Genomic DNA, 19,927 nt, shown 5'->3' with positions numbered 1-19,927 from the left:
GATAGGTGCAGGGTAAACAACATAAACAGAAAGTGAAACCCTAGCTGGTCTTTCACTGACTGGCTTACACTACAGCAGAAAGGCTGTACATCCAAATGAAACTACCACCAGCAAGAAATACCAGCAGGGAGAAAGGACATAAAACTGCACCCGCAAGGGTGATAGAGCAAATGAGTAAATGAAAACACCTGTTATCCTAAAAAGACTGAAGCAAGGATAACAGAAACTACACACCTGAAGAATAGGTGTCTCTGCTGTGGCTCAGCGAACAGAGTAACCGACCACAAAGCACAGGCTCAAGGGTTCGAACCCAAATGCGTGACACATTTGATAAGAAGATTCTCTGTCGAAGTGCTGATCAGTAGTGCAGGCAGGACTCATTAGTAAGTGTAGAATAGTGAGTGCAGCTCTGGAGTATAACACTCAGGATCAGTAATGTAATGTATGTACACAGTGACTGCACCAGCAGAATAGTGAGTGCAGCTCTGGAGTATAATACAGGATGTAACTCAGGATCAGTAATGTAATATATGTACACAGTGACTGCACCAGCAGAATAGTGAGTGCAGCTCTGGAGTATAATACAGGATGTAACTCAGGATCAGTAATGTAATGTATGTACACAGTGACAGCACCAGCAGAATAGTGAGTGCAGCTCTGGAGTATAATACAGGATGTAACTCAGGATCAGTAATATAATGCTGTATATATCATTAAGCCCCATTGCACGATTCTTGCGGTAATTGGAGGACTTGTCACCTGATGAAGCATTTGATAACATTGCCTACAACCATGGCTCTGGCCGTTACGTCTTGTGTACAGTCGCATTCCTCTCCATGGTCAGAGCAGGTTGAGCCACATTACGAGCTCTGAGGGTTTAGTGACGCTGCTGTCAGTACTGAGAAGAGACAAAGAACATTTTAGAAGAACAAAGTGCAAAGAAACCAGAGAAAACTACCATGAGCTGCGTGCGGCTTCTCACCTGCCTCCTGCTGCTCTCCGGTAAGTGGCCTACAATTACCTAATCCTTCCTCCTAAGTGTCACAGTCCTAACTCTTTGGACAAAAACACCATATTCATAATTTTATTTAATGATTTATCACATTGAGAATGGGGAGAAGCACAGGAGAAGCTGGGATAAGAAGAGATCTGTATTTTCTGAGATGTCTGAACCCATCCACATATTCAGCTACAAGGAAAATCCCTCCGTGGAAATCACAATCCCAAATCTCTACATTAGTTTTACAAAGTCATAATCCCAGCGTGCCATGCACCACGTCTCGGACGCGCGTTATCAGTGTCTCTTATATTTTACCAGTGATTTTGGGGAATACTGTATTTCACTTTGGTACCTTTTCAGGATCACTTTCCATTCCTGCTCCCACAAAGTCAATTTTCTTATCCCATTTCGAAGTACTATTATGGACGAACCCTGTGGCGCTTTACTGATATCTGGACAGAGAACTTTTTATAGATAGAATTTTTCCAAAACACTCTAAATTTATACCATTAAAAGAAATTACAAAATGCCTTAAAAAGTGATATTGTGCAACAATGGTGAACGTTTCCGTAAATACAATTATCCCCTCATTCTTTTTCCGACCTGAACAATTAAGCTTTATTATTGGAATTGAGCTGGACAATACCCTTACCAATATCCAGATCATAAAGTCTCCCAGATGTCCCCATAAAGGCAAAAGTTTCTTTTTCTTCCAAAGTTCACCTTAAAATAGAACTTCTCCCATCTGATCTAGACTCCTGGAAATGTTCTGTGATGATAAAGCCCCATTCACACATCGGTGTCTCCAGTACGTGTGGCATCCACTTTCACATGTACTGGAGACACGTACACAAGCACACTCATTATAATCTATGGGGTTGAACACTTGTTCGTGTTGTCACGCAGATCGTGTGTGACCCACACATAGACATCTCCATTTTTTTCCGGCAGCACGGATGATAATATGTCCCGCACTAGTGCACACGGATGACATGAAGCATGCAATCTCTGTGCCATCCGTGTGACCGGAATAGAATGCAGAATAGAAATATCAGATTTTTAGGTGTTAAAGGTGTGCAGAGATAGAGGTGGGGCAGCTGCGGGCTGCTATTATCAGGCTGGGAAGGGTCCAGTAACCAGGCACCTTCCCAGCCTGATAATATGAGTCTGCAGCTGTCTGCTTTATCTTGACTGGTTATAAAAAGTAGCGGGGAGAGGGGACACCACGTGGTTTTATTTTTTCATTTATATTTTTTGAGTTAATCCATGTACAGTAAAGTACACACAGCACTAACTGCCTATGTATCCATCGTCATCTCACACGTAGGGTACACACGGACAGTCTCACACGTAGGGTACACACGGACAGTCTCACACGTACGCTACACACGGACAGTCTCACACGTACGCTACACACGGATCGTCTCACATGTACGCTACACATGGATCGTCTCACACGTACGCTACACACGGACAGTCTCACACGTACGCTACACACGGACAGTCTCACACGTACGCTACACACGGATCGTCTCACATGTACGCTACACACGTACAGTCTCACACGTACGCTACACACGGACAGTCTCACACGTACGCTACACACGGACAGTCTCACACGTACGGTACACACGGACAGTCTCACACGTACGGTACACACGGACAGTCTCACACGTACGCTACACACGGACAGTCTCACACGTACGGTACACACGGACAGTCTCACACGTACGGTACACACGGACAGTCTCACACGTACAGTACACACGGACAGTCTCACACGTACAGTACACACAGACAGTCTCACACGTACAGTACACACGGACAGTCTCACACGTACGGTACACACGGACAGTCTCACACGTACGGTACACACGGACAGTCTCACACGTACGGTACACACGGACAGTCTCACACGTACGGTACACATGGACAGTCTCACACGTACGCTACACACGGACAGTCTCACACGTACGCTACACACGGACAGTCTCACACGTACAGTACACACGGACAGTCTCACACGTACAGTACACATGGACAGTCTCACACGTACAGTACACACAGACAGTCTCACACGTACAGTACACATGGACAGTCTCACACGTACAGTACACATGGACAGTCTCACACGTACAGTACACATGGACAGTCTCACACGTACAGTACACACGGACAGTCTCACACCTTCAGGAACTACAAAACCGCAGTGATTTTCAGGATTCTGTCCACCATGAATAAAGGCAGCCGCGTCTTCATATTTGTGTTCACCCGTTGGATCGTGGAGGGAACGTTCTGTTTTGTATATTGCAATATGTCCCTTAGAGCAAATATTTGAGGCGTTCCTCCTCTACACTTTAGTCTGATTATTTCCTTACCCAGTGGCCATACCGGGACTGAAGATCCACCTTCGCTTCTTACGTCTTCGTGGCCCTGCTGCCCCTTCCCACACCTTCCCCAGGTCGGCTCTGATGTTAAAGAAATAAAATAATCCTGAACGTTAAATGCACATCCAGTGTGAACAGCGGCTCTACTGAAGGAAAGGCTCAAGACTGAGAGATAGGCCCACAACATCTTCAGCAAACAGCACCGTATTAAGACCCTTATTCCCCCCATACAGTGACATCAGCAATACCCGGGCGCTCTGTAACTCACTGGTGACATATATAGTAATATTACCCCCTCTGTGCTTCTATATAGTAATATTACCCCCTCTGTGCTTCTATATAGTAATATTACCCCCACTGTGTTTCTATATGGTAATATTACCCCCTCTGTGCTTCTATATGGTAATATTACCCCCTCTGTGCTTCTATATGGTAATATTGCCCCCTCTGTGCTTCTATATAGTAATATTGCCCCCTCTGTGCTTCTATATAGTAATATTACCCCCTCTGTGCTTCTATATGGTAATATTACCCCCTCTGTGCTTCTATATAGTAATATTGCCCCCTCTGTGCTTCTATATGGTAATATTACCCCCTCTGTGCTTCTATATGGTAATATTGCCCCCTCTGTGCTTCTATATAGTAATATTGCCCCCTCTGTGCTTCTATATAGTAATATTACCCCCTCTGTGCTTCTATATAGTAATATTACCCCCTCTGTGCTTCTATATGGTAATATTACCCCCTCTGTGCTTCTATATGGTAATATTACCCCCTCTGTGCTTCTATATGGTAATATTGCCCCCTCTGTGCTTCTATATAGTAATATTACCCCCTCTGTGCTTCTATATGGTAATATTACCCCCTCTGTGCTTCTATATGGTAATATTGCCCCCTCTGTGCTTCTATATAGTAATATTGCCCCCTCTGTGCTTCTATATAGTAATATTACCCCCTCTGTGCTTCTATATAGTAATATTACCCCCACTGTGTTTCTATATGGTAATATTGTCCCCTCTGTGCTTCTATATGGTAATATTACCCCCTCTGTGCTTCTATATGGTAATATTACCCCCTCTGTGCTTCTATATGGTAATATTGCCCCCTCTGTGCTTCTATATAGTAATATTGCCCCCTCTGTGCTTCTATATAGTAATATTACCCCCTCTGTGCTTCTATATAGTAATATTACCCCCTCTGTGCTTCTATATAGTAATATTACCCCCACTGTGTTTCTATATGGTAATATTACCCCCTCTGTGTTTCTATATGGTAATATTACCCCCTCTGTGCTTCTATATGGTAATATTACCCCCTCTGTGCTTCTATATGGTAATATTACCCCCTCTGTGCTTCTATATGGTAATATTGCCCCCTCTGTGCTTCTATATAGTAATATTGCCCCCTCTGTGCTTCTATATAGTAATATTACCCCCTCTGTGCTTCTATATAGTAATATTACCCCCTCTGTGCTTCTATATAGTAATATTGCCCCCTCTGTGCTTCTATATGGTAATATTACCCCCTCTGTGCTTCTATATGGTAATATTGCCCCCTCTGTGCTTCTATATAGTAATATTACCCCCTCTGTGCTTCTATATGGTAATATTACCCCCTCTGTGCTTCTATATGGTAATATTGCCCCCTCTGTGCTTCTATATAGTAATATTGCCCCCTCTGTGCTTCTATATGGTAATATTGCCCCCTCTGTGCTTCTACATAGTAATATTGTCCCCTCTGTGCTTCTATATGGTAATATTGCCCCCTCTGTGCTTCTATATAGTAATATTGCCCCCTCTGTGCTTCTATATAGTAATATTGCCCCCTCTGTGCTTCTATATGGTAATATTGCCCCCTCTGTGCTTCTATATAGTAATATTACCCCCCCTGTGCTTCTATATAGTAATATTACCCCCTCTGTGCTTCTATATAGTAATATTGCCCCCTCTGTGCTTCTATATGGTAATATTACCCCCTCTGTGCTTCTATATAGTAATATTGCCCCCTCTGTGCTTCTATATGGTAATATTGCCCCCTCTGTGCTTCTATATAGTAATATTACCCCCTCTGTGCTTCTATATGGTAATATTGCCCCCTCTGTGCTTCTACATAGTAATATTGCCCCTCTGTGCTTCTATATGGTAATATTACCCCCTCTGTGCTTCTATATGGTAATATTGCCCCCTCTGTGCTTCTATATAGTAATATTACCCCCTCTGTGCTTCTATATGGTAATATTCCCCCCTCTGTGCTTCTATATGGTAATATTGCCCCCTCTGTGCTTCTATATAGTAATATTACCCCCTCTGTGCTTCTATATGATAATATTGCCCCCTCTGTGCTTCTACATAGTAATATTGTCCCCTCTGTGCTTCTATATAGTAATATTGCCCCCTCTGTGCTTCTATATAGTAATATTGCCCCCTCTGTGCTTCTATATAGTAATATTGCCCCCTCTGTGCTTCTATATAGTAATATTGCCCCCTCTGTGCTTCTATATTGTAATATTGCCCCCTCTGTGCTTCTATATGGTAATATTACCCCCTCTGTGCTTCTATATGGTAATATTACCCCTCTATACTTCTATATAGTAATATTGCCCCCTCTGTGCTTCTATATAGTAATATTGCCCCCTCTGTGCTTCTATATGGTAATATTACCCCCTCTGTGCTTCTATATGGTAATATTGCCCCCTCTGTGCTTCTATATAGTAATATTGCCCCCTCTGTGCTTCTATATGGTAATATTGCCCCCTCTGTGCTTCTATATAGTAATATTACCCCCTCTGTGCTTCTATATTGTAATATTGCCCCCTCTGTGCTTCTATATAGTAATATTGCCCCCTCTGTGCTTCTATATTGTAATATTGCCCCCTCTGTGCTTCTATATGGTAATATTACCCCCTCTGTGCTTCTATATGGTAATATTACCCCTCTATACTTCTATATAGTAATATTGCCCCCTCTGTGCTTCTATATAGTAATATTGCCCCCTCTGTGCTTCTATATGGTAATATTACCCCCTCTGTGCTTCTATATGGTAATATTGCCCCCTCTGTGCTTCTATATAGTAATATTGCCCCCTCTGTGCTTCTATATGGTAATATTACTCCCTCTGTGCTTCTATATACTAATATTACCCCCTCTGTGCTTCTATATGGTAATATTACCCCCTCTGTGCTTCTATATAGTAACATTACCCCCTCTATACTTCTATATAGTAATATTGCCCCCTCTGTGCTTCTATATGGTAATATTGCCCCCTCTGTGCTTCTATATGGTAATATTGCCCCCTCTGTGCTTCTATATTGTAATATTGCCCCCTCTATGCTTCTATATAGTAATATTGCCCCCTCTGTGCTTCTATATGGTAATATTACCCCCTGTGCATCTATATGGTAATATTACCCCCTCTGTGCTTCTATATAGTAATATTGCCTCCTCTATACTTCTATATACTAATATTGCCCCCTCTGTGTTTCTATATGGTAATATTGCCCCCTCTATACTTCTATATACTAATATTGCCCCCTCTGTGTTTCTATATGGTAATATTGCCCCCTCTGTGTTTCTATATGGTAATATTGCCCCCTCTGTGCTTCTATATTGTAATATTGCCCCCTCTGTGCTTCTATATAGTAATATTGCCCCCTCTGTGCTTCTATATGGTAATATTACCCCCTGTGCATCTGTATGGTAATATTACCCCCTCTGTGCTTCTATATAGTAATATTGCCCCCTCTATACTTCTATATACTAATATTGCCCCCTCTGTCTTTCTATATGGTAATATTGCCCCCTCTGTGCTTCTATATAGTAATATTGCCCCCTGTGTTTCTATATGGTAATATTACCCCCCCTGTGCTTCTATATAGTAATATTGCCCCCTCTGTGCTTCTATATGGTAATATTACCCCCTCTGTGTTTCTATATGGTAATATTGCCCCCTCTGTGCTTCTATATAGTAATATTGCCCCCTTTGTTTCTCTATAGTAATATTGCCCCCTCTGTGCTTCTATATAGTAATATTACCCCCTCTGTGCTTCTATATGGTAATATTACCCCCTCTGTGCTTCTATATGGTAATATTGCCCCCTCTATACTTCTATATAGTAATATTGCCCCCTCTGTGCTTCTACATAGTAATATTGCCCCCTCTGTGCTTCTATATAGTAATATTGCCCCCTCTGTGCTTCTATATAGTAATATTGCCCCCTCTGTGCTTCTATATAGTAATATTGCCCCCTCTGTGCTTCTATATTGTAATATTGCCCCCTCGGTGCTTCTATACAGTAATATTGCCCCCTCTGTGCTTCTATATAGTAATATTGCCCCCTCTGTGCTTCTATATGGTAATATTGCCCCCTCTGTGCTTCTATACAGTAATATTGCCCCCTCTGTGCTTCTATATTGTAATATTGCCCCCTCGGTGCTTCTATATTGTAATATTGCCCCCTCTGTGCTTCTATATACTAATATTGCCCCCTCTGTGCTTCTATACACTAATATTGCCCCCTCTATGCTTCTATATGGTAATATTGCCCCCTGTGTTTCTATATAGTAATATTGTCCCCTCTGTGCTTCTATATAGTAATATTGCCCCCTCTGTGCTTCTATATTGTAATATTACCCCCTCTGTGCTTCTATATAGTAATATTGTCCCCTCTGTGCTTCTATATAGTAATATTGCCCCCTCTGTGCTTTTATATTGTAATATTGCCCCCTCTGTGCTTCCATATTGTAATATTGCCCCCTCTGTGCTTCTATATAGTAATATTGCCCCCTCTGTGCTTCTATATAGTAATATTACCCCCTCTGTGCTTCTATATGGTAATATTACCCCCTCTGTGCTTCTATATGGTAATATTACCCCCTCTGTGCTTCTATATAGTAATATTGCCCCCTCTGTGCTTCTATATAGTAATATTGTCCCCTCTGTGCTTCTATATAGTAATATTACCCCCTCTGTGCTTCTATATAGTAATATTACCCCCTCTGTGCTTCTATATGGTAATATTACCCCCTCTGTGCTTCTATATAGTAATATTGCCCCCTCTGTGCTTCTATATAGTAATATTGTCCCCTCTGTGCTTCTATATAGTAATATTGCCCCCTCTGTGCTTTTATATTGTAATATTGCCCCCTCTGTGCTTCTATATAGTACTATTGCCCCCTCTGTGCTTCTATATAGTAATATTGCCCCCTCTGTGCTTCCATATTGTAATATTGCCCCCTCTGTGCTTCCATATTGTAATATTGCCCCCTCTGTGCTTCTATATAGTAATATTACCCCCCATGTGCTTCTATATGGTAATATTACCCCCTGTGCATCTATATGGAATATTACCCCCTCTGTGCTTCTATATAGTAATTTTGCCCCCTCTATACTTCTATATAGTAATATTGCCCCCTCTGTGCTTCTATATGGTAATATTACCCCCTCTGTGCTTCTATATGGTAATATTGCCCCCTCTATACTTCTATATACTAATATTGCCCCCTCTGTGCTTCTATATTGTAATATTGCCCCCTCTGTGCTTCTATATGGTAATATTGCCCCCTCTGTGCTTCTATATAGTAATATTGCCCCCTCTGTGCTTCTATATAGTAATATTACCCCCCCTGTGCTTCTATATGGTAATATTACCCCCTGTGCATCTATATGGTAATATTACCCCCTCTGTGCTTCTATATAGTAATATTGCCCCCTCTATACTTCTATATACAAATATTGCCCCCTCTGTGTTTCTATATGGTAATATTGCCCCCTCTGTGCTTCTATATAGTAATATTGCCCCCTGTGTTTCTATATGGTAATATTACCCCCTCTGTGCTTCTATATGGTAATATTACCCCCTCTGTGCTTCTATATGGTAATATTGCCCCCTCTATACTTCTATATAGTAATATTGCCCCCTCTGTGCTTCTATATAGTAATATTGCCCCCTCTGTGCTTCTACATAGTAATATTGCCCCCTCTGTGCTTCTATATAGTAATATTGCCCCCTCTGTGCTTCTATATAGTAATATTGCTCCCTCTGTGCTTCTATATAGTAATATTGCCCCCTCTGTGCTTCTATATTGTAATATTGCCCCCTCTGTGCTTCTATATACTAATATTGCCCCGTCTGTGCTTCTATATACTAATATTGCCCCCTCTATGCTTCTATATGGTAATATTGCCCCCTGTGTTTCTATATAGTAATATTGCCCCCTCTGTGCTTCTATATGGTAATATTACCCCCTCTGTGCTTCTATATGGTAATATTACCCCCTCTGTGCTTCTATATAGTAATATTGCCCCCTCTGTGCTTCCATATTGTAATATTGCCCCCTCTGTGCTTCTATATAGTAATATTGCCCCCTCTGTGCTTCTATATTGTAATATTGCCCCCTCTGTGCTTCTATATGATAATATTACCCCCTCTGTGCTTCTATATGGTAATATTACCCCCTCTGTGCTTCTATATAGTAATATTGCCCCCTCTTTGCTTCTATATGGTAATATTGCCCCCTCTGTGCTTCTATATAGTAATATTGCCCCCTCTGTGCTTCTATATAGTAATATTGCCCCCTCTGTGCTTCTATATAGTAATATTGCCCCCTCTGTGCTTCTATATAGTAATATTACCCCCCCGTGCTTCTATATGGTAATATTACCCCCCCTGTGCTTCTATATGGTAATATTGCCCCCTCTGTGCTTCTATATAGTAATATTGCCCCCTCTGTGCTTCTATATGGTAATATTGCCCCCTCTGTGCTTGTATATAGTAATCTTGCCCCCTCTGTGCTTCTATATAGTAATATTGCCCCCTCTGTACTTCTATATACTAATATTGCCCCCTCTATTCTTCTATATGGTAATATTACCCCCCCCTGTGCTTCTATATGGTAATATTGCCCCCTCTGTGCTTCTATATAGTAATATTACCCCCCCTGTACTTCTGTATGGTAATATTGCCCCCTCTATGCTTCTATATAGTATTATTGCCCCCTGTGTTTCTATATGGTAATATTGCCCCCTCTGTGCTTCTATATTGTAATATTGCCCCCTCTATGCTTCTATATAGTAATATTGCCCCCTGTGTTTCTATATGGTACTATTGCCCCCTCTGTGCTTCTATAAGGTAATATTGCCCCCTCTGTGCTTCTATATTGTAATATTGCCCCCTCTATGCTTCAATATATACTAATATTGCCCCCTGTGTTTCTATATGGTAATATTGCCCCCTCTGTGCTTCTATATAGTAATATTGCCCTCTGTGCTTCTATATGGTAATATTGCCCCCTCTATGCTTCTATATGGTAATATTGACCTCTCTGTGCTTCTATATAGTAATATTGCCCCCCCTGTGCACCTATACAGTAATATTGCCCCCCCTGTGCTTCTATATAGTAATATTGCCCCCCCTGTGCACCTATACAGTAATATTGCCCCCCTGTGCTTCCATATAGTAATATTGCCCCCCTGTGCATCTATATAGTAATATTGCCCCCCCTGTGCACCTATACAGTAATATTGCCCCCCTGTGCTTCTATATAGTAATATTGCCCCCTCTGTGCTTCTATATTGTAATATTACCCCCTCTGTGCTTCTATATGGTAATATTACCCCCTCTGTGCTTCTATATGGTAATATTACCCCCTCTGTGCTTCTATATAGTAATATTGCCCCCTCTGTGCTTCTATATGGTAATATTGCCCCCTCTGTGCTTCTATATGGTAATATTGCCCCCTCTGTGCTTCTATATAGTAATATTACCCCCTCTGTGCTTCTATATAGTAATATTGCCCCCTCTGTGCTTCTATATGGTAATATTGCCCCCTCTGTGCTTCTATATGGTAATATTGCCCCCTCTGTGCTTCTATATGGTAATATTGCCCCCTCTGTGCTTCCATATTGTAATATTGCCCCCTCTGTGCTTCTTTATGGTAATATTACCCCCTCTGTGCTTCTATATAGTAATATTGCCCCCTCTGTGCTTCTATATGGTAATATTACCCCCTCTGTGCTTCTATATAGTAATATTGCCCCCTCTGTTCTTCTATATGGTAATATTGCCGCCTCTGTGCTTCTATATGGTAATATTACCCCCTCTGTGCTTCTATATGGTAATATTGCCCCCTCTGTTCTTCTATATGGTAATATTGCCCCCTCTGTGCTTCTATATGGTAATATTGCCCCCTCTGTGCTTCCATATTGTAATATTGCCCCCTCTGTGCTTCTATATAGTAATATTGCCCCCTCTGTGCTTCTATATTGTAATATTGCCCCGTCTGTGCTTCTATATGGTAATATTGCCCCCTCTGTGCTTCTATATAGTAATATTACCCCCTCTGTGCTTCTATATGGTAATATTGCCCCCTCTGTGCTTCTATATGGTAATATTGCCCCCTCTGTGCTTCCATATTGTAATATTGCCCCCTCTGTGCTTCTATATAGTAATATTGCCCCCTCTGTGCTTCTATATTGTAATATTGCCCCCTCTGTGCTTCTATATGGTAATATTGCCCCCTCTGTGCTTCCATATGGTAATATTACCCCCTCTGTGCTTCTATATAGTAATATTGCCCCCTCTGTGCTTCTATATAGTAATATTACCCCCCCTGTGCTTCTATATGGTAATATTGCCCCCTCTGTGCTTCTATATAGTAATATTACCCCCCCTGTACTTCTGTATGGTAATATTGCCCCCTCTATGCTTCTATATAGTATTATTGCCCCCTGTGTTTCTATATGGTAATATTGCCCCCTCTGTGCTTCTATATTGTAATATTGCCCCCTCTATGCTTCTATAGAGTAATATTGCCCCCTGTGTTTCTATATGGTACTATTGCCCCCTCTGTGCTTCTATAAGGTAATATTGCCCCCTCTGTGCTTCTATATTGTAATATTGCCCCCTCTATGCTTCAATATATACTAATATTGCCCCCTGTGTTTCTATATGGTAATATTGCCCCCTCTGTGCTTCTATATAGTAATATTGCCCTCTGTGCTTCTATATGGTAATATTGCCCCCTCTATGCTTCTATATGGTAATATTGACCTCTCTGTGCTTCTATATAGTAATATTGCCCCCCCTGTGCACCTATACAGTAATATTGCCCCCCCTGTGCTTCTATATAGTAATATTGCCCCCCCTGTGCACCTATACAGTAATATTGCCCCCCTGTGCTTCCATATAGTAATATTGCCCCCCTGTGCATCTATATAGTAATATTGCCCCCCCTGTGCACCTATACAGTAATATTGCCCCCCTGTGCTTCTATATAGTAATATTGCCCCCTCTGTGCTTCTATATTGTAATATTACCCCCTCTGTGCTTCTATATGGTAATATTACCCCCTCTGTGCTTCTATATGGTAATATTACCCCCTCTGTGCTTCTATATAGTAATATTGCCCCCTCTGTGCTTCTATATGGTAATATTGCCCCCTCTGTGCTTCTATATGGTAATATTGCCCCCTCTGTGCTTCTATATAGTAATATTACCCCCTCTGTGCTTCTATATAGTAATATTGCCCCCTCTGTGCTTCTATATGGTAATATTGCCCCCTCTGTGCTTCTATATGGTAATATTGCCCCCTCTGTGCTTCTATATGGTAATATTGCCCCCTCTGTGCTTCCATATTGTAATATTGCCCCCTCTGTGCTTCTTTATGGTAATATTACCCCCTCTGTGCTTCTATATAGTAATATTGCCCCCTCTGTGCTTCTATATGGTAATATTACCCCCTCTGTGCTTCTATATAGTAATATTGCCCCCTCTGTTCTTCTATATGGTAATATTGCCGCCTCTGTGCTTCTATATGGTAATATTACCCCCTCTGTGCTTCTATATGGTAATATTGCCCCCTCTGTTCTTCTATATGGTAATATTGCCCCCTCTGTGCTTCTATATGGTAATATTGCCCCCTCTGTGCTTCCATATTGTAATATTGCCCCCTCTGTGCTTCTATATAGTAATATTGCCCCCTCTGTGCTTCTATATTGTAATATTGCCCCGTCTGTGCTTCTATATGGTAATATTGCCCCCTCTGTGCTTCTATATAGTAATATTACCCCCTCTGTGCTTCTATATGGTAATATTGCCCCCTCTGTGCTTCTATATGGTAATATTGCCCCCTCTGTGCTTCCATATTGTAATATTGCCCCCTCTGTGCTTCTATATAGTAATATTGCCCCCTCTGTGCTTCTATATTGTAATATTGCCCCCTCTGTGCTTCTATATGGTAATATTGCCCCCTCTGTGCTTCCATATGGTAATATTACCCCCTCTGTGCTTCTATATAGTAATATTGCCCCCTCTGTGCTTCTATATAGTAATATTGCCCCCTCTGTGCTTCTATATAGTAATATTACCCCCCCTGTGCTTCTATATGGTAATATTGCCCCCTCTGTGCTTCTATATAGTAATATTGCCCCCTCTGTGCTTCTATATGGTAATATTGCCCCCTCTGTGCTTCTATATAGTAATATTGCCCCCTCTGTGCTTCTATATAGTAATATTATCCCCTCTGTGCTTCTATATAGTAATATTGCCCCCTCTGTGCTTCTATATGGTAATATTACCCCCCCTGTGCTTCTATATAGTAATATTGCCCCCTCTGTGCTTCTATATAGTAATATTGCCCCCTCTGTGCTTCTATATGATAATATTACCCCCTCTGTGCTTCTATATAGTAATATTGCCCCCTCTGTGCTTCTATATAGTAATATTGCCCCCTCTGTGCTTCTATATAGTAATATTGCCCCCTCTGTGCTTCTATATGGTAATATTACCCCCCCTGTGCTTCTATATAGTAATATTACCCCCCTTGTGCTTCTATATGGTAATATTGCCCCCTCTGTGCTTCTATATAGTAATATTGCCCCCTCTGTGCTTCTATATAGTAATATTGCCCCCTCTGTGCTTCTATATAGGAATATTGCCCCATCTGTGCTTCTATATAGTAATATTGCCCCCTCTGTGCTTCTATATGGTAATATTACCCCCCCTGTGCTTCTATATGGTAATATTGCCCCCTCTGTGCTTCTATATAGTAATATTGCCCCCTCTGTGCTTCTATATAGTAATATTGCCCCCTCTGTGCTTCTATATAGTAATATTGCCCCCTCTGTGCTTCTATATAGTAATATTGCCCCCTCTGTGCTTCTATATAGTAATATTGCCCCCTCTGTGCTTCTATATAGTAATATTACCCCCCCTGTGCTTCTATATGGTAATATTACCCCCCCTGTGCTTCTATATGGTAATATTGCCCCCTCTGTGCTTCTATATACTAATATTGCCCCCTCTGTACTTCTATATACTAATATTGCCCCCTCTATGCTTCTATATGGTAATATTGCCCCCCCTGTGCTTCTATATGGTAATATTGCCCCCTCTGTGCTTCTATATAGTAATATTACCCCCCTGTACTTCTATATGGTAATATTGCCCCCTCTGTGCTTCTATATAGTAATATTACCCCCCCTGTACTTCTGTATGGTAATATTGCCCCCTCTATGCTTCTATATAGTAGTATTGCCCCCTGTGTTTCTATATGGTAATATTGCCCCCTCTGTGCTTCTATATTGTAATATTGCCCCCTCTATGCTTCTATATAGTAATCTTACCCCCCCTGTACTTCTGTATGGTAATATTGCCCCCTCTGTGCTTCTATATAGTAATATTACCCCCTCTGTGCTTCTATATAGTAATATTGCCCTCTGTGCTTCTATATGGTAATATTGCCCCCTCTATGCTTCTATATGGTAATATTGACCTCTCTGTGCTTCTATATAGTAATATTGCCCCCCCTGTGCACCTATACAGTAATATTGCCCCCCTGTACTTCTATATAGTAATATTGCCCCCCCTGTGCACCTATACAGTAATATTGCCCCCCTGTGCTTCTATATAGTAATATTGCCCCTCTGTGCATCTATATAGTAATATTGCCCCCCCTGTGCACCTATACAGTAATATTGCCCCCCTGTGCTTCTATATAGTAATATTGCCCACCTGTCCACTAATATAGTAATATAGTCCCATTTGTGCCACAATATAGTTATAGTGCTTCTCTCTGTAACCCCACATAGAAATTATGCCCCCAGTGTGCCACTGCACAGTTTTAATGACCCTACTGTGCCTTTATATAGTAATAGCGTCCCTCTGTGCCTCCATATATTAGTCCACCTATTGTGCTTCCATATAGTAATAGTACCCCCTCTGGGTGTCTAAAGACTTTAGTAATAATGCTTCCATCCTTCAAAGAGAAATAATGGCGCTGTGTAGCCTCAACTTAGTAACACTGCTCCCATTGTGCCTTTATATTGTGATAGTTGTTCGCCCATTGTGCCTCCATTTAGTAATAATGCCCCTGTTGCCCCCAGACTGATAGACTGTTTTCCTTTCTATTTTCCAGTCTGTACCTCCCCAGTGATCTCCAACTCCACCACTACCACCACCACTGCCACCACCACCACCACCACCACCACCACCGCCCAACCAGTGTGCGGAAATCCAGTGATCAACAATCGGATAGTTGGTGGCACAGCTGCAACTGAAGGAGCATGGCCGTGGCAGATCAGCCTGCGGTACAATGGTTACCACATCTGCGGAGGGTCCCTGATCTCCAACCAGTGGGTGCTCTGCGCCGCACATTGTTTCGGATCGTAAGTTACTGCTTGCAGATAAAATGCTATAACTTGGTCTATACCCTGTAGTGGTTGGTATGGGCCACCATAATGGAATGGGAAAAACTGACAGCATTCCTTTTAGTATTTCAGCTGGACATAAAGAAGAGTAAAATATGGCCATTGGGTTGGAGGAGGAGGAGGCCAGGAAAGATGACAACCATGGCTTCTTACCACCTGGGAGAAGAAGTGTAGAATTGTCCTTGGTGTGGACTTATGTCTGAAGCAGGGATGATTCTAGTGGAAGACATCGCTGACAATCCAATAGCCTTATGTATTCTCTTTTGTGATAACACGAGGCAGATGTGTTGACCCCAGATACATTTCAGTTCCCACTACCACAAGAATAACGTTATGAAGGGTGGAGATGTTCCTCCTCACTGTTGTGTTTGGTTTCACCTCTCAGGTCTAAGAATGCCTCTTATTTCAAAGTCGGTCTTGGCGAGTACCAGCTGCTGAACCCCAGTGCTCACAGGATTGTGTCCAGTGTAGAAAGTATCATCGTGAACCCCCAGTTCGTTGAAGCTGGCAGCCCAGGGGACATCTCCCTGATCAAACTCTCCAGTCCCGTTACTTATACTGACTACATCCTGCCGGTGTGTGTCCCACCAACGTCCATGAACTTTTCCGATGGCACCAACTGCTGGGTGACAGGATGGGGCAATACGGGAAGTGATGGTAAGAAACTCATGAGATTCATGGGACTATAAGCTAATCATGTATGATGCTGACGAAGAGTACCACTCTACATCCCCATCATTTACCACTTGTATCTAGTCTTATACTTTGGGTGGAACTGTTTATTCTCATGGAGACCTACAGCTGACGCATGAAGTCTTACAATTCAGGCAAAGCTCCCTGGGAAAAGTATGTGTAGCACCCCGAGGGTTCGGTTGCTACAGAGCTATTGCATCTCAACCAGATGTGCGATATCTCACTTCCAGGTAAGGATGGAGTGTGGATCAGGACCCTGACACCTGCATGCATTACACCACATTTCCGGGGAGCAGGGTGACCGATATGCTCCAAGTAGAGCACGACAGTCCCTGTCCCTGGCTGGAGTGGGGGGAGGGAACACAGAGGAAGGGGGAACCCTGTAGTGCAGGAGCAGGGAGGAAGTAGTTCCTGGATGCACAGTAAGGAGGTATAAAAGGGAGGAGCCATCTTGGGTTCAGAGCTCAGTCTGAGGAGAGAGGTGACAGGGAGCAGGGGCTCTGCACTAGCTCTGCTCCAGAGGTGGGCCTAGTAAAGAGGCCGGAGCCTGGAGGAAGCAAGAGGAAGGAAGAGGAGCGGAGGAACTCCAGGAACAGGGAACGAAGGGACCCCAGGGGTGTGGACCGGCGAGTCGCCACCGCACGCCCGAATCTACCTGAGTGGAGGGGTCAGGCCAAAGGGGGAGACCGGTCCCCGAAACTTACCTGCAGAAGTGGTCTGGATAATAAGAACTGTGAGTAAAGACCCTGGACTGCATTATAGAGACTCTGAGTCATTATTCCCGCGCACCACCATCACCCCCAACATCCACACTTGCTGCCCTGAGGCTATACTCCTCCCGTGGGGAGTTATACTACACTCTGCTGCACCCACAACACCAGCCTCAGCGGTCTGCTCTGCAGCGGCGGTTCACTCTGACCGCAATCCACGGGTGGCGTAGTCGGACATTCAGAACATATAGACTGCCATTTGGTTTGACCACCCTGAGCCACGGGACCGGGTCACCATCACGCAAGGACTACAACCCCCAGCATTCATCCTAAAAGGCCCGGTTCCGGGTTCCCCACGGCCCAGGGGGCGCGTCATATGCAAATGAGCTCTCCCCGAGAAGGAAGAGAACTGTCTCTCTAGTGCCACCTATTGGAGGTAGTCAGTGTCACCCTATAAGTCAATGTCTCCTACAATATACCTCATTATAAGCTTTTAGTCAGGCATCGTCTGTGACATTTTATTTTACGAGAACACATCTAGAGAGTGCAAAAAAGGACAGGAGAAATATTTCTGTACCCCAGGATCTAGGAAGTGGACGCCTCTGTTTTTTCTCTGTTTTCTGAGACTTTAGCATATACGAGTTATGTACTTTGCAGATTGTCAATTTTAGGGACAAGAAGGAAGAGTTCTCACCATTTCAGGTCTTTGTGTTTCTGTATTTTACACTACATGACCTGGACCATTTCTCTTTTTCTTGCAGTGTCTCTTCCATCTCCCGAGACTCTCCAGCAGGTCATGGTGCCTCTGATCAATAACAGTGCCTGTGATGCCATGTACCACATCAACTCCGGCATTGATGCCAGCCAACAGATTGTGCCAAGTGACCAAATCTGTGCAGGATTTGAGGCCGGACAGAAAGACTCCTGCCAGGTGGGTGACGTATCCTCCAAATAAAGGGGTATTCGGATCTCAGACTTTAATGCTAGGCACATCCGTGGTGGGAACAAACCATTAAAAGTGGATGTAGTTTTGTCTTTGTATTTTTAAGAGCCTTATTTTCCATTTAACAATAATATAAAGTATTATATAGACCCCCAGAGCAATAAGCAAAGGGGAACATGACTTTGCGTGGTGGGACATAGAGCGTCTTCATATTGTTGCAAAGATTAGACTGTACTTTCAAAAAACTTTTGAGATTTTTATCAATAGGGGGTCCCACAAAGTTGATCAAATGATGGAGCAGAAATGTTTGGTCAAGTGCTGCTCCACATGGGAAAAGGGGTAGCTAAGAAGAGACATAAACACGTGGTAGCGAATGCACCCACTTACCTCTGTGTCCTCATCTATCTGCTCCACTTACCTCTGTCTCCTCACGTGTCTGCTCCATTTACCTGTGTCCTCATGTATATTCCCCCCTTATCTCTGTCTCCTCATCTATCTGCTCCCACTCACCTTTGTCTCCTCAAGTGTCTGCTCCACTTACCTCTGTGTCCTCAAGTGTCTGCTCCACTTACCTCTGTCTCCTCATAGATCTGCTCCCACTTACCTCTATGTCCTCATGTATCTGCTCCTCTTACCTCTGTCTCCTCTTGTATCTGCTCCACTTACCTCTGTCTCCTCATGTATCTGCTCCCACTTACCTCTATGTCCTCATGTATCTGCTCCTCTTACCTCTATGTCCTCATGTATCTGCTCCTCTTACCTCTATGTCCTCATGTATCTGCTCCTCTTACCTCTGTCTCCTCTTGTATCTGCTCCACTTACCTCTGTCTCCTCATGTATCTGCTCCCACTTACCTCTATGTCCTCATGTATCTGCTCCTCTTACCTCTGTCTCCTCTTGTATCTGCTCCACTTACCTCTGTCTCTTCATGTATCTGCTCCACTTACCCCTGTCTCCTCATAGATCTGCTCCCACTTACCTCTATGTCCTCATGTATCTGCTCCTCTTACCTCTGTCTCCTCAAGTGTCTGCTCCACTTACCTCTGTCTCCTCATGTATCTTCCCCCCTTATCTCTGTCTCCTTGTAAGGTGCCCAAGCGAGGTAGTCATGGGCGAGCTGTAGCCCCTGCTCGCTTTGGCACCCTACAGACAAAGTGTGTCCCCGCACTGGTGTGTTGCTGTGTATGTGGTGTTTCCCACTTACTTCTGACCAGCCGGCCTGTTCAGACTCCAGGAATCCTTCTTCTGGAACCAGGGCAGCAATCAATTCAATAGACACAGGGTTTATAAAAACAACCAGAACTTTACTTGGTAATTGGTGGTATTTACAGGCTGGTATATAGGATAAGGGCCAACGGGTTGTCATCTTTCCCATAGGTACCGGATACAATTTCAGCACTGCTTCTCTATCTAGGTGAAGCATCTCTGTTGCTTTCTTCTCTAGCCCTAGAGATTCTTCCTCACCAATGACAGTATATCTAGATCCCATGTC

The 19,927-nt window shown here is 43.1% G+C and overlaps 1 protein-coding gene across 1 annotated transcript in view; it reads left to right on the top strand.

Annotated features, from left to right (window-relative positions):
• The first annotated feature begins 494 nt into the window (after window positions 1–494).
• The window catches only part of LOC141161436 (transmembrane protease serine 9-like), an 83,337-nt gene continuing 63,904 nt past the window's right edge, over window positions 495–19,927 (top strand). The window contains exons 1-4 of the mRNA XM_073646245.1: window positions 495–1,002; window positions 15,798–16,047; window positions 16,475–16,746; window positions 18,254–18,423. Coding sequence (XP_073502346.1) covers window positions 960–1,002; window positions 15,798–16,047; window positions 16,475–16,746; window positions 18,254–18,423 — 735 coding nt within the window. The 5' untranslated portion in view covers window positions 495–959. The remainder of the gene's footprint in view (window positions 1,003–15,797; window positions 16,048–16,474; window positions 16,747–18,253; window positions 18,424–19,927) is intronic.

The sequence above is a fragment of the Phyllobates terribilis genome, unplaced genomic scaffold, assembly GCF_046119375.1.
Source record: "Phyllobates terribilis strain yellow unplaced genomic scaffold, ASM4611937v1 Scaffold_9__5_contigs__length_417890890, whole genome shotgun sequence".
NCBI lineage: Eukaryota > Metazoa > Chordata > Amphibia > Anura > Dendrobatidae > Phyllobates > Phyllobates terribilis.
The sequence above is the reverse complement of the archived record's forward strand: the minus strand, read 5'-3'. Positions and strand labels throughout refer to the sequence as shown.